This window comes from Heterodontus francisci, chromosome 45, assembly GCF_036365525.1.
Source record: "Heterodontus francisci isolate sHetFra1 chromosome 45, sHetFra1.hap1, whole genome shotgun sequence".
NCBI classification, from domain to species: domain Eukaryota; kingdom Metazoa; phylum Chordata; class Chondrichthyes; order Heterodontiformes; family Heterodontidae; genus Heterodontus; species Heterodontus francisci.
The window spans coordinates 13,895,699-13,909,119 of NC_090415.1; the positions used below are offsets into that span (position 1 = coordinate 13,895,699).

Consider the following 13,421-nt stretch of genomic DNA (forward strand, 5'->3'; position numbering starts at 1 on the left):
AGCTATGAGTTAAGATTGGGTGGGCTGGGATGTTCTCCTTGGAACAGAGAAGGGTAGATCTGATTGAAATATATCACATTTTGAGAGGCCTGGATAGAGTGGAGGTCAATGGCCCATTTACCTTCATAGAGAGTGACTCGGGGGTAAAGACTTAAAGTGCATGGCAGAAAGATTAGAGGGGCAATAAGAGAAAGTTTTCCTCACCTAGCAATGCAAAACTGGGCATCCATGAGGGTCTGTGGGCCATTCGGATTAATGTATACAGTACTGGTCTCCTTATTTAAGGAAGGGTGTAAATGCGTTGGAGGCAGTACAGAGAAGGTTTACTAGGCTAATGCCTAGAATGGACGGGCTGTCTTAAGAGGAAATATTAGACAAGCAAAGCTTGTATCCGCTGTAACTTAGAGTAAGATGTGACTTGATTGAAACATATAATATCCTGAGGGGTCTTGACAGGGTGGATGTGGAAAGGATGTTTCCCCTTGTGGGAGAATCTATAATAAGGGGTCACTGTTTAGAAGTAAGGGGTCGCACATTTAAGTCAGAGATGAGGAGATTTTTTTTCTCAGAGGGTCGTGAGACTTGGGAATTCTCTTCCTCAGAAGGTGAAGGAAGCAGAGACTTTGAATATTTTTCAGGTCCAGGTAAATAGATTCTTGACAAGAAAGGGAGTGTAGAAAACTGGGTCGTGCTGGAAATGTGGAGTAATCAGTTCAGAAATAAACTTATTGAATGGCAGAGCAGGCTAGAAGGGCCGAGTGGCCTACTCCTGCTCCTAATTCGTATGTTCGTATAAGATGAGCGAGGTACCAACAGCAGCAGAATTGTACTCAACCCCAATCTTTAAGCTCATGGCCCGGCATATCCCTCACTCTACAATGAACATCAAACCAGGAGAACAAACGTGATTCAATGAAGAGTGCAGCAGGGCCTGCCAGAAGCAGCACCAGGCATACCTCAAAACGAGGTCTCAACCTGGTGAAGCTACAACACAGGATTACTTGCATGTCAAACTGCATATGCAGCATCCGATAGACAGAGCCAAGCGATTTCATAACCAATGGATCAGATCTAAGTACTGCAGTCCTGACACATCCAGCCGTGAATGGTGGTAGACAACTAAACAACTAACTGGAGGAGGTGGCTCCACAAATATCCCCATCTTCAATGATGAGGGAGCCCAGCACATCAGTGCAAAAGATAAGGTTGAAGCTTTTACAACAATCTTCGCTAGAAGTGCCGAGTTGATGATTCATCTCAGACTATTCCTGAAGGCCCCAGCATCACAGATGCCAGACTTCAGCCAATTCGAATCACTCCGTGTGACATCAAGTAACGACTAAAGGTGCTGGATACTGCCAAGGCTCTGGGTTCTGACAATGTTCTCCAATAGGACTGAAGACCTGTGCTCCAGAACTTGCTGCGCCCATAGCCAATCTGTTCCAGTACAGCTACAACACTGACATGTACCTAGCAATGTGGAATATTCCCCAGGTATGTCTTGGACACCAGAAGCAGGACAAGTCCAAGCTGGCTAATTAGACCCCATCAGTCTACTCTCAATCATCAATAAAGTGATGGAACGTGTCATCAACAGTGCCATCAAACAGCAGTTCCTCAGTAATAACCTGGTCAGTGACGCTCAGTTTGTGTTCCACCAGTGCCACTCAGCTCCTGACCACATTACAGCCTTGGTTCAAACATGGGCAAAAGAGCTGAACTCAAGAGTGAGAAGAAAGTGACTGCCCTTGACATCAAGGCAGCATTTGACCAAGTATGGCATCAAGGAACCCTAGCAAAACTGAGGTCAATGGGAATCACGGGGAAAACTCTCTGCTGGTTGGAGTCATACCTAGTGCAAAGGAAGATGGTTGTGGTTGTTCGAAGTCAATCATCTCAGCTCCAGGACATCACTGCAGGAGTTCGTCAGTGTCGTGTCCGAGGCCTAATCATCTTCAGCTGCTTCATCAATGACTTTCCTTCAATCATAAGGTCAGAAGTGGGATGTTCACTGATGATTGCACAAGGTTCAGCATGATTCGTGACTCCTCAGCTACTGACGCAGTCTGTGTAGAAATGCAGCAAGACTTGGACAATATCCAGGCTTGTGCTGATAAGTGGCAAGTAACATTCAAGCCACACAAGTGCCAGGCAACTACCATCTCCAGCAAGAGGGAATCTAACCATCTCCCCTTAACATTCAATGGCAATTAGCATCGCTGAATCCCCCACTATCAATATCCTAGGGTCTACCATTGACCTGAAACTGAACTGGAGTAGCCATATAAATACCATGGCTACAAGAGCAGATCAGAGGATAGGAATCCTGCGACGAGCAAATAACCTGCTGACTCCCCAAAGCTTGTCCACCATTTCCAAGGCGGGAGTCAGGAGTGTGATGGAATACTCTCCACTTGCCTGGATGCGTTCAGATCCAACAACACTCAAGAAGCTCGACACCATCCTGGACAAAGCAGCCCACTTGATTGCCACCCCATGTACAAACATTCACTCCCTCCACCACCGACACACAGTAGCAGCAATGCGTACCATCCACATGATGCACTACAGCAACACACCAAGGCTTTTTAGACAGCACCTTGAAAACCCGCGAACACTACCAACTAGAAGCACAAGGGTAGTAGATGCATGGGACCACCATCACCTGCCAGTTCCCCTCCAAATCACACATCATCCTGACTTCGAACTATATTGCCATTCCTTCACTGTCGCTATGTCAAAATCCTGGAACACCCTTCCTAACAACACTATGATTGTACCTACCTCACATGGAGTGTAGCGGTTCAAGAAGCCATCTCACCACAACCCCCTCAAGGGCAGTTATGGATGGGCAATAAATGCTGGCCAAGCCAGCAACACCCACATCATATGAATGAATAAATCAAACAGGGTGGTGGTGGTCTGTAACTCACTGCCTGAAAGGGTAGTTGAAGTATAAACCTTCAAATCATTCAAAAGAAGTCTGGATATGCATCTCAAGTGCCGTAATCTGCCGGGTTACGGACCAAATGCTGGCAGGTGGGATTAGAATAGGTGGAAATTTTTTCGGCTGGCACAGATACGATGGGTCAAGTGGTTCCTTTCTGTGCCATAAACGTTCAATGTTTCTATGATTCTGAGTGAATGTATATCTCTCCTTCTCACCATCACCCAAGCCTCTCGCCCACTCCAGATCTCTCTCTCTCTCTCTGCCTTTGTTTCGCTATTGATGCTGTCTCTCTCCCTCTGCCTTTGGTGCTGTATCTATGTTGGCGATACAGTTACTGAGTGTTATGTGTCTGCATTCTATTGTAGTACTGATAGTCTCTCTCTCTCTCTCTGATGATACAGGTGAAGGTGAAATACTGTTGTTCAGTGTGATATGGACACAGTTGGAAATTATAATAATAAAAGCAAAATACTGCGGATGCTGGAAATCTGAAATAAAAACAAGAAATGCTGAAAATACTCAGCATGTCTGGTAGCATCTGTGGAGGGAGAAGCAGAGTTAACGTTTCGTGTCAGTGACCTTTCTTCGAACCCCTTCACCCCTATGTCACCTTCACCTGTATCATCAGAGAGAGACACACAGACAGACATAGAGCGAGTGAGAGACTATCAGTACTACAATAGAATGCATACATATAACACTCACTAACTGTATCGCGAACATAGATACAGCACCAAAGGCAGAGGGAGAGACACAATTCCGAAGAAAGTGTCACTGACCCGAAACGTTAACTCTGCTTCTCTCTCCACAGATGCTGCCAGACCTTTTGGAAATGTAAGACTGATACGCTCTCTCTCTCCCTCTCTCACCCCTCTCTCTCTTTCACTCTCCCTCTCTCTGTCCCTCTGTTGCTGTATATTAAAGGGTAATGGTGTTATTGAGTGTGTTATGGACACGCTGAACAGACGTGCAGCACTGCAACAGTGAACTCTCCTCCGGTGCCGCGGGTGAGACGGTCACTGTCAGTTCTCCGCTCGGTCCGTTCTAATCTGACGGTGCATTTATCTGTCTTCAGTCCTGCATCGAAGGACGGAGAGAACCAGCCTGTCACTGCCTGGAACAAAAAAAAAACACAGCGTCTGAATGTGGGATTATTCTGTAACTGGACATCTCTCCTTGTTGACAATGGGATGTCTGGGACACCTGGAAAAATATGGATAGACTATAAGAAGAGACAGTCGATAATTTGTATTTTCACCGTCAGGAAACATGTTTATATGTGCGATCAATAACATCAAACCGGACAGTAGTTTGAACACATTCAAAGCTGTGACTTGCTCTTGCCGTCGAACCTGATAAACAGACAACATTCGCAGCGCCAGTCTCAGAGTGTTTAACACTTACTGAGTCTAGAAAATACAAATACCCACCGTGAATCCGCAGCACAGGCCGAGCGGAGGGGAAATCCTGTCCTGGGAACGCTAAATTGAGCGAAGAGTTCGGCCTGAGATTGTGTGGATGTGAATATTGTGGAAGAGAGTGTATTAAAGGGGCGGGCGCGTTAGTCTAATGCCACTGTGTTTGTGGGTCTGGTCTCATCGCCGGATTTCCGAGTACCTCTTGCGTAAAAAAACAAGATTTTCCAGTCAAAGAAGCACTTTGCTCCCCTTCTAATCCTCAAAGTGGGAATTCAGTGTTGTTTGTTTGTTGATTTCAAGATTTTAATCGAAACGTATGGAACATGTCAGCGATCGGCTGAGAGAGAGTCATCAGTGCAGCAATGAAACGGGTTTCAGTCGAAAATGGAGTCTTTACTTCAAGTGAAACCTTTGTGACAGCAAACATTCTGATGTCAGAGACAGGAAGGATCTAGCCTGGGACTCTGGAATACCCGAATTTCAGTGGAATTGGAGAGTTTAGGACCAGAGAGAAACACAGAGAGGCAGCAGGAGCCGGGAGCTGAGAGCAAGTTGTCTCCGCCCCTTCCGCTCGCTGCCTTTAAGTTGCTCAGTGCCGCCACCACCAGCTTCATTTCTGACCCAGTTCTGACTGACAGAGAGACTTTGTGCAGAGTCCTGGACATGACCGATACTGCAGTCGCCGAAACGGCTCCTCCAGCCGCCGCCGCTCAAGTCAAGACTCCCAAGAAGAAGAAGGCGGCTCCTCGGAAGGGGTCAGGCGGTCCCAAGTTGGGCGAGCTGATCCTCAAGACTGTGGCGGAATGCAGTGTCCGCAGTGGGATGTCACTGCAGGCAATAAAGAAGGCTCTGCGTGTGAAAGGTGTCGATGTGGAGAAGGGCAAGTTCCAAATCAAGCAAAGTATCAAGCGGCTTGTGGCGAAAGACTTCCTGGTGCAGACGAAGGGCACGGGGGCCTCCGGCACCTTCAAAATCGCGAAACAGGAAAAGAAGGGAAATGTGGTGAAGAAGATTAAGACAGGAGCAGCCAAGAGATCTTTAGTGAAGAAAACAGCTGCCAAGAAACAGATCACAAAGAAAACAGCCAAGAAATCCCCAGGGAAGAAAATAGTCGCCAAGAAAGTGAGCAGCAAGAAGACGGCAGCCAAGAAAGTGAGCACCAAGAAGACGGCAACGCCAAAGAAGGCGGTAAAGAAAGCAACGCTTCCAAAAAAATCTCCAGCGAAGAATGCCAATAAAACCAAGAGGGCCACGGGCGGAAAGCCGCCCAAGAAAGTCCAATCATCAAGGCGCGGGAAGAAGCCGAAAGCAGCAAAGGCTCAGAAAGCAGCCCCTGGAAAGAAGTGAAACAGCACGGGAAACTTGTAGACATCTAAACCCAAAGGCTCTTTTCAGAGCCACCCACGTCTCTCAGGAAAGAGCTGATCCCCCGATCAAATGATCCCTGTCCCGCAGTCGTGTGCACATTTCACCTAGAAATGATTTGAAGTAAATCCAGGTTCCCTGGAGACTCTCAACCCAGCCCTTCCTCACTCTCTGCAACAAATCAGGGATGTCCGGGCCTCACTGTACCCGGGTATATGTTCGGTGAAGTCTCAGTTCATGCCCGTTTCAGGGTGACAGCCTGTAACACAGTAACACGGGCGAGATACCCCGCGTCACATCTCAAACCACAATACATGATTTTCTAAAATTCAGCTGGTGTTAGGTTTCAGTAAACTGTTCAATCCGTCTGGGAGGTGAGGTGTGCGGAAACAGGTTGACTAGTGATCGGAAGCACTGCACTTAGGCGGCTGTATTACGAACTTTTAATTGTAACAGATCCTTATTTAAAGCGCTAATTTCTGTTATCAGTGACTATCAATGCCGAATCTCCAGGTTTTATGCTGAGCTCTAATGTCGAGAACTGTTTTTTCTTGAATTGGCGGTTCGAGCAAGTGGGAGGCGGAGCGAGAGGATCAAAGACATTTCTCTGCTCTGTCTGTCACTCAGTTTCCTCCAGACCCGCCTCTGGCTCTCTGTCTCTTTCTCAGTCAGGTCGGGGCAGGCTGTATAAAAAGGCAGCAGAAACTACTCGTTTCTCATTCAGAATCGGTTTGTCTGAAGAAACGTCATGACAGGAAGAGGTAAAGGAGGCAAAGGACTGGGCAAAGGCGGAGCAAAGCGGCACCGCAAAGTGCTTCGTGATAACATCCAGGGCATCACCAAGCCAGCAATTCGCCGCCTGGCTCGCCGTGGCGGAGTGAAGCGCATCTCGGGTTTGATCTATGAGGAGACCCGCGGGGTGCTGAAGGTTTTCCTGGAGAATGTGATCAGAGATGCGGTCACCTACACTGAGCACGCCAAGCGCAAGACGGTCACCGCCATGGATGTGGTGTACGCTCTGAAACGCCAGGGCCGCACTCTCTATGGATTCGGCGGCTAAACAAATCGACCCTGTCTACCAAAAACAAAAGGCTCTTATAAGAGCCACCCAAAACCTCATATAGAGATAACCTTGAAACTGCAGCGGGGATGTCCAGGCTTCGAACTGGTGCCGTGATGTTTCGGGATATGAAACGGTTGTAGCTCAGGATATCATGATATCTGCATCTAATTTTGTATAAATACTTTTGCTTAAATACAGTATTGCTTTCTCAGTCATTTTCCGTGTCACAAGTTGCACTGTGGTTTTTCTGTTCCATGTTCATTCAACGCGTCATGAATTAAACGGTTGCATGTGAAAATGCCCATTGACGAGCTGAACTGCCGGTGAAGATGATGGATTTATTCCCGTTTGAACATGCAATGACCGGAGCTCTATTCCCGCCAGACACCGAACATGGAATGAACCCCAATTCAAACCGTGTGGGAAGACAGAGAAGGGGATCTGGGAAAAAATGACCCTACAATCAGTGAGATTTTACAATTGTTCCCGATAATTTAGGTTTTCCTTCATTACGTAATTTGAAATTGGCGGGCTTTTTGACATTGATGAAATTTCAGTTGCACTTCAACCAATCAGGACGCAGCAATTCCCGATGCCCATTCACTTCCCAGAGCGAGTTTCAAACTGAAATGAAGGACGGGGCTGCATCCAGTCACAACATTAGGGCGGTCCCTCAACTGTCTTAAATAGGCAGTCCCTGAGCAGCTTCAGCATTAATCGTGACATTGTGTAAGGTCTCTGTAGATAATGGCCAGAACCAAGCAGACAGCGCGCAAATCGACCGGAGGGAAAGCTCCCCGCAAGCAGCTGGCTACCAAAGCGGCCCGCAAGAGCGCTCCAGCCACGGGCGGAGTGAAGAAGCCTCACCGTTACAGACCCGGCACTGTGGCTCTGAGGGAGATCCGCCGCTACCAGAAATCCACCGAGCTGCTCATCCGCAAACTGCCCTTCCAGCGCCTGGTGCGGGAGATCGCACAGGACTTCAAGACAGACCTGCGCTTCCAGAGCTCTGCCGTCATGGCCCTGCAGGAGGCCAGCGAGGCTTACCTGGTGGGGCTCTTTGAGGACACCAACCTGTGCGCCATCCACGCCAAGCGAGTCACCATCATGCCCAAAGACATCCAGCTGGCACGCCGCATCCGCGGGGAGCGAGCCTAAACTGACCCTGCCCTGAACTGAGTTCGGCATCAAATACCACAACGGCTCTTTTAAGAGCCACCAAATCGACAAAAGAAAGAGTTGTGATCTCTTGTTCATTCCAGCACATAAACGTCTCAGAAGGATTTGACCACTTATTTACTCAAAGCCGGGAGACACAAATACTTCTGTCTGCATTCCGAAAGTGCCTTCCGAGTATGGGCTGAGGGAATTAGAATGCATTTCATCTGATGAGCAACTAAATGCCAAAATCCAGTACACTTCATTCCAACACAAAACAATGATAACAGTATAATATTACAGTCTTTCAGACAGTAACCAGCCCTTTCACAGATAAAGTGGGTGGCTCTGAAAAGAGCCTTTGGTTCACAGAATCAAGCCCTTCGTGTTCGGAGCGCTGGTTTTCTTGGGCAGCAGCACGGCCTGGATATTAGGCAGCACACCGCCCTGAGCGATGGTCACCCCTCCCAGCAGCTTGTTCAGCTCCTCGTCGTTGCGGACGGCCAGCTGCAGGTGCCTGGGGATGATACGGCTCTTCTTGTTGTCCCGGGCCGCGTTGCCGGCCAGCTCGAGGATTTCAGCTGTCAGATACTCGAGCACAGCAGCCAGATAGACCGGGGCTCCAGCACCCACCCGCGCGGCATAGTTCCCCTTCCTGAGGTGGCGGTGAACACGGCCGACCGGGAACTGCAATCCAGCCCGGGAGGAGCGAGACTTGGGTTTGGCCCGAGATTTACCACCGGTCTTCCCTCTTCCAGACATTGCCACAATCTCACAAACACTTTCACGAAGAATGCTGAGATCCGCCCACATTCCTCCTCCTTGTACCTTCTGGAGGAATGGTGTTGGGGACACTGCTGATTGGTCAGTCAGCACTCGGTGTCATTGTACTGTACATGTAACCAATCAGAGAGCTGGTCAATTCACCAATCACAAGAAGACAGTGAGAGGCGAGCGGAAAATTAGAGCGCGAAATGGTCAGGCTCCCAATAGTGAAGTAATGTGTCCAGTTCTGGTCACTTAATGATTTGTGGGTCCTTGAGAGGTTGCAGAAGAGATCTACCTGAATGGTAGGGATTTTAGTTAGAAGTTAGATCAGAAGAACTACTTTTGTTCTCCTTCGAATAACGGAGACTTTTTTTATATTATTATTCTTTTGTGGGGTGTGGGCGTCGCAGGCGAGGCCAGCATTTCTTGCTATCCCGAATTGCCCTTGAACTGAGTGGCTGGGTCAGAGGGCATTTAAAGAGTCACCCACATTGCTGTGGGTCTGGTGTCACATGTAGGCCAGACCAGGTGAGGACAGCAGATTTCCATCCCGAAAGGACATTGGCGTAAATTAGGTCAGGCTTAGGTTAGTTAGACGAGGAAAAACAGTTCCCATGAACTCATGGTAAATGCACTCGGAAACACAGATTGAGGGTTATGAGTAAGAGATCAAGGGCGAATACGAAGAAGAACTTTTTATGTACTGAATGGTAATGACCTGGAACTCACTGACCACAAGGTTTGGAGGAGCTGAGACAGTCAATGACGTCAAGAGGATATTGGGAAGGCATCTGAAGGAAATAAACTTGCAGAGCCACAGGGATCGAGTGGGGGAATGAGTGTGACTGGATTAATCTACGGAGAGCTGGCATGGATTTGATGGGCCAAATGGCTTCCTTCTGTGCCATAAATATCTGTATGTTTACTATTTGTTTGTGACTGAAGCCTGGTTAGTTTAAAGGCTTTTTCAATATATAGTAACCATAAAAAGAACCCACAGGTCAATTTTATGTGAGAACTGCATGGATGATGAGAATTTTATCAATTGCTCTGACATTTTTAGATAGTTTAATTCAAGTTCCAGAATTAAAGCCTGACATTCAACAGGGCAATAAAGATGGTCATTGTGATGGCCAGGAATCGAAACTAACTCAACTGCTTGGAAAGCAGCTTTGCTCACCAATATAACAAGATTGTTTCTGGAAACAGGCCCCTCAGGCTTCATTTATGGAGCAACTACACACAATAGCCTTCTGATTAATCAAATGCTTTGCAAGCATTTTAATCTGAAACTTTTAGTTTATGTTCATCAAAAACAAAATACTGTGGATGCTGGAAATCTGAAATAAAAACAGAATGTAATGTAAATACTCTGATGTAAGATCACAGACCTGAAACGTTAAATCTGTTGCTCTCTCTGCAGGTGCTGCCTGCCCTGATGGGTATATCCAGCACTTTGTTTTCATTAACACGTTTATGTTACCATTGAAGGATAGAATCATTGAATGGTTGCATCACAGAAAGAGGACATTCGGCCCATTCTGTCTGGGCCAGTTTTCTGCAGAGCAGCTGACCTAGTCCCACTCCCCGGCCTTTTCTCCATAGCGTGGTAATTTTGATTTACTCTTCATATCATTCTCCAATTCTCTTTGGCAGGGCTCTATTGAATGTGTCTCCACCACACTCTGTTATTTCTCTCCAATTAAAATAGTTCCAAATTAATGGTTCTCTCGTTGCACGACTCACTTTCGGCCAGGAGATGGCACCAGCCACAATCATTTGCTCCTTCCGGTTTTTGTATACACGTCTCTATTGCGATGGGCCTGTTGCTGCCTGGGGAGCTTGCCAAGTCCACCATGTCGAAAGGGACAAAGGCAGTGACCAAGCACAACAGCTCCTTGTAGATCTCCACAATGTACAGAAATAAAGCACCAAGCACAACGGCTCTTTTAAGATCCACTCACAGCCTCTCTGAAATAATCGATTTACTGCAGAGATTTCAATACCAACTGTTTAAATTTCAGCCAAGTTTACTTTGAGTTCTCAAACAAGCACGTTCACCAACCGCTTCAAACATTGTGACACTTATTAATTCCCTGCCCTACAAACTAAATATGGTCCAATGATCGCCATTGTACCTGACAGTTTCTGGTACGGGAGTATTGATTTAGTCTGTATCTGTCAGTTTTTGGAGTACGATGTGGGGTTTGCACTGTACCTGTCATTCTGTGGTGTGTGAATGTTGGTTTTATTTTCTGGTATTTAAATATGTATTCTGTTCTGTAGCTGTCAGTTTCTGGTATGTGTGTAGTTTTCACTTCGTGTTTGTCAGTTTCTGCTATGGGAGTATGGGATTTACTCGATATTTGTCTGCCACTGAAATGTGAGTGTGCGTTTGAACCTTTAATTCCTTTGTGCCTTGCAGTATTGATCTTTACCTATCAGTTTCTGCAGTGTGTGTGGGGTTTGCTTCATGCTTCTCTGTTTCTGGTATGTTTGTATAATTTTACTCTGCTCTCACAGGTGAGTGTTGTTTTCTTGTCTATTTTGCTGTATCATTCAGTTTCTGGTCTGCAAATGTAAGTTTCACTCTATATCTCTCAATCCCTAACCTGTAATTTGTCTGTATCTGATTGTGAGTGCAGGATTTTTTCTGCTCCTGTCTGTTACAGGGAATGCAGAGTTTATAGAAAGGGAGGAACTTAAAACAATCATCATCACTAGGAAAAAAATACTCAGCAAACCATTAGGATTGAAGGTAGACAAGTCCCCAGGGCATGACAGGCTTCATCCTAGGGTCTTAAAGGAAGTTGCAGCAAGATAGTGGATCCATTGGTTATCATATTTCAAAATTCCCTGGATGCAGGAAAGGTTCCAGTGGATTGGAAAAATGCCAATATAACGCCCTTCTTCAAAAAGGGAGGAAGGCAGAAAGTAGGAAACTATAGACCAGTTAGTTTCACATCCATCTATATTGGGAAATTGTTAGAATCCATTATTAAGAATGTAATAACAGGTCAGTTGGAAAGTCAAAACGCAATACATCAGAGTCAGCATGGTTTTATGAAGGGTAAATCGTGTTTTTACTAATTTGCTGGAGTTCTTCGAACATGTAACAAGCAAAGTGGATAATGGGGATCCTGTAGATGTAGTATATCTGGACTTTATGAAGGCATTGGATAAGGTGCCGTACAAAAGGAAAGATCACATGTGGTTAGGGCCAATTTATGGGCTTGGATAGAGGATTGGCTAATCAACAGAAAACAGAGGTTCAGTATAAATGGGTCTTTTTCTGGTTGGCAAGATATAACTAGTGGGGTGTCACAGGGTTCGGTCCTTGGGACCCAGCTATTTACAATCTATATTAATGACTTGGATGCAGGGACAGAAGGCACTATAGCCAAATTTGCTGATGACATGAAAACAGGTTGGATAGTAAGTTGCAATAAAGAAATAAGAAATTTACAAATGGATATGGATAGCTTAAGTGAATGGGCCAAGATGTGGAAGATGGAGTTTAACGTGGATAAGTGTGAGGTTATCCATTTTGGTCAGAAGAATAGAAAGTCAAATTATAATCAAAATGGAGAGAAACGTCAGAGTGCTTTGGAACAGAGGCATGTTGGCGTTCTCGTGCGTGAATTGCAGATGCAGCAGGTATTAGGGAACCCAAATTGAATTTTGTCATTCATTGCGAAAGGAAAAGAGTATAGAAGTAGGGAAGTGTTGCTGCAACTGTACAAGGTATTAGTGAGACAGCACTTGGAGTATTAAGTACAGTTTTGGTCCTCTTACTTGAGGAGGGATGTAGTTGCATTGGAGGCAATTCAGAGGAGGTTCACTAGACTGATTCCAGAGATGAGGGGTTTGTCTTATCAAGAAAGATTGAGCAGTTTAGGCCTTTGCTCTTTAGTGCTTAGCAAAATGAGGGGAAATCTAATTGAGGTATATAAGATGATTCAGGGGATTGACAAAGTAGACAGAGAGGATGTTTCCTCTTGTGATGCAAACTAGAACGAGAGGTCATAGTTTCAGAATAAGGGGTAGCAGATTTAAAACAGAGATGAGGAGAAATTACTTCTCTCAAAGGGTCGTGAGACTGTGGAATTCACTACCCCAGAGTGTGGTGGATGACGGGACGTTGAGTAAATTTAAGGAGGAGATGTTCAGAATTTCAATTAATATTGGGTTGAACGGTTATGGAGAACGGGCAGGAAAGTGGAGTTGAGGCCGAAATGAGATCAGCCATGATTGTATTGAATGGCGGAGCAGGTTTGAGGGGCTGAATTGCCTACTCCGGCTCCTAGTTCTTATGTTCTTTTATGTGAGAAACATCTTTGTCTGTATTTTGAAGCCTCAGATATATCTGCGTGTTGCTTGAACTCTGTCCTTGTCAGTATCTGGTCTGTGAGTCTATCATTGTGGGTTCAATCATTATCCAGAGCTCAGTTTAACTGGTGAAATTTACAGGCTCCTTTTTTTTTGCTCTATTTAACAAATATCTTTGCCATTGTTTCTGATTTGGAACTCATTTATCAGTTTAGAGGCTGTGCTTTGGTTCACATAGTTCTCATTGAAAGAAAACTGAAGCTCAGCTATATGGGAGCTGCACATGGATGATGAGAGTATTTTGTCAATTTTATTTTGGAAATTACATTGACAATTAAGGTATCAATGCAGCTGGATGGTATTAGAATTG

At 45.8% G+C, this 13,421-nt stretch overlaps 2 protein-coding genes and 1 long non-coding RNA gene across 3 annotated transcripts in view; 2 read left to right on the plus strand and 1 right to left on the minus strand.

Moving 5' to 3' along the window:
* The window catches only part of LOC137356508 (uncharacterized), a 293,635-nt gene that overhangs the window by 90,770 nt on the left and 189,444 nt on the right, over positions 1-13,421 (plus strand). The gene's annotated exons all lie outside the window — the stretch shown is intronic.
* LOC137356158 (histone H4) lies at positions 6,479-6,996 on the plus strand. The gene has a single exon (XM_068021972.1). The coding sequence runs from the start codon at positions 6,482-6,484 to the stop codon at positions 6,791-6,793; it is 312 nt and encodes a 103-aa protein (XP_067878073.1). The 5' UTR covers positions 6,479-6,481; the 3' UTR covers positions 6,794-6,996.
* Positions 8,321-8,767, minus strand: LOC137356248 (histone H2A-like). The gene has a single exon (XM_068022120.1). It carries the CDS (start codon positions 8,765-8,767, stop codon positions 8,321-8,323), a length of 447 nt encoding a protein of 148 aa, XP_067878221.1.

Excerpts from the sequence above, each read along its gene's own strand:
- LOC137356158 (XM_068021972.1), top strand. The coding sequence starts at position 6,482 with ATGACAGGAAGAGGTAAAGGAGGCAAAGGACTGGGCAAAGGCGGAGCA.
- LOC137356248 (XM_068022120.1), bottom strand. The coding sequence starts at position 8,767 with ATGTGGGCGGATCTCAGCATTCTTCGTGAAAGTGTTTGTGAGATTGTG.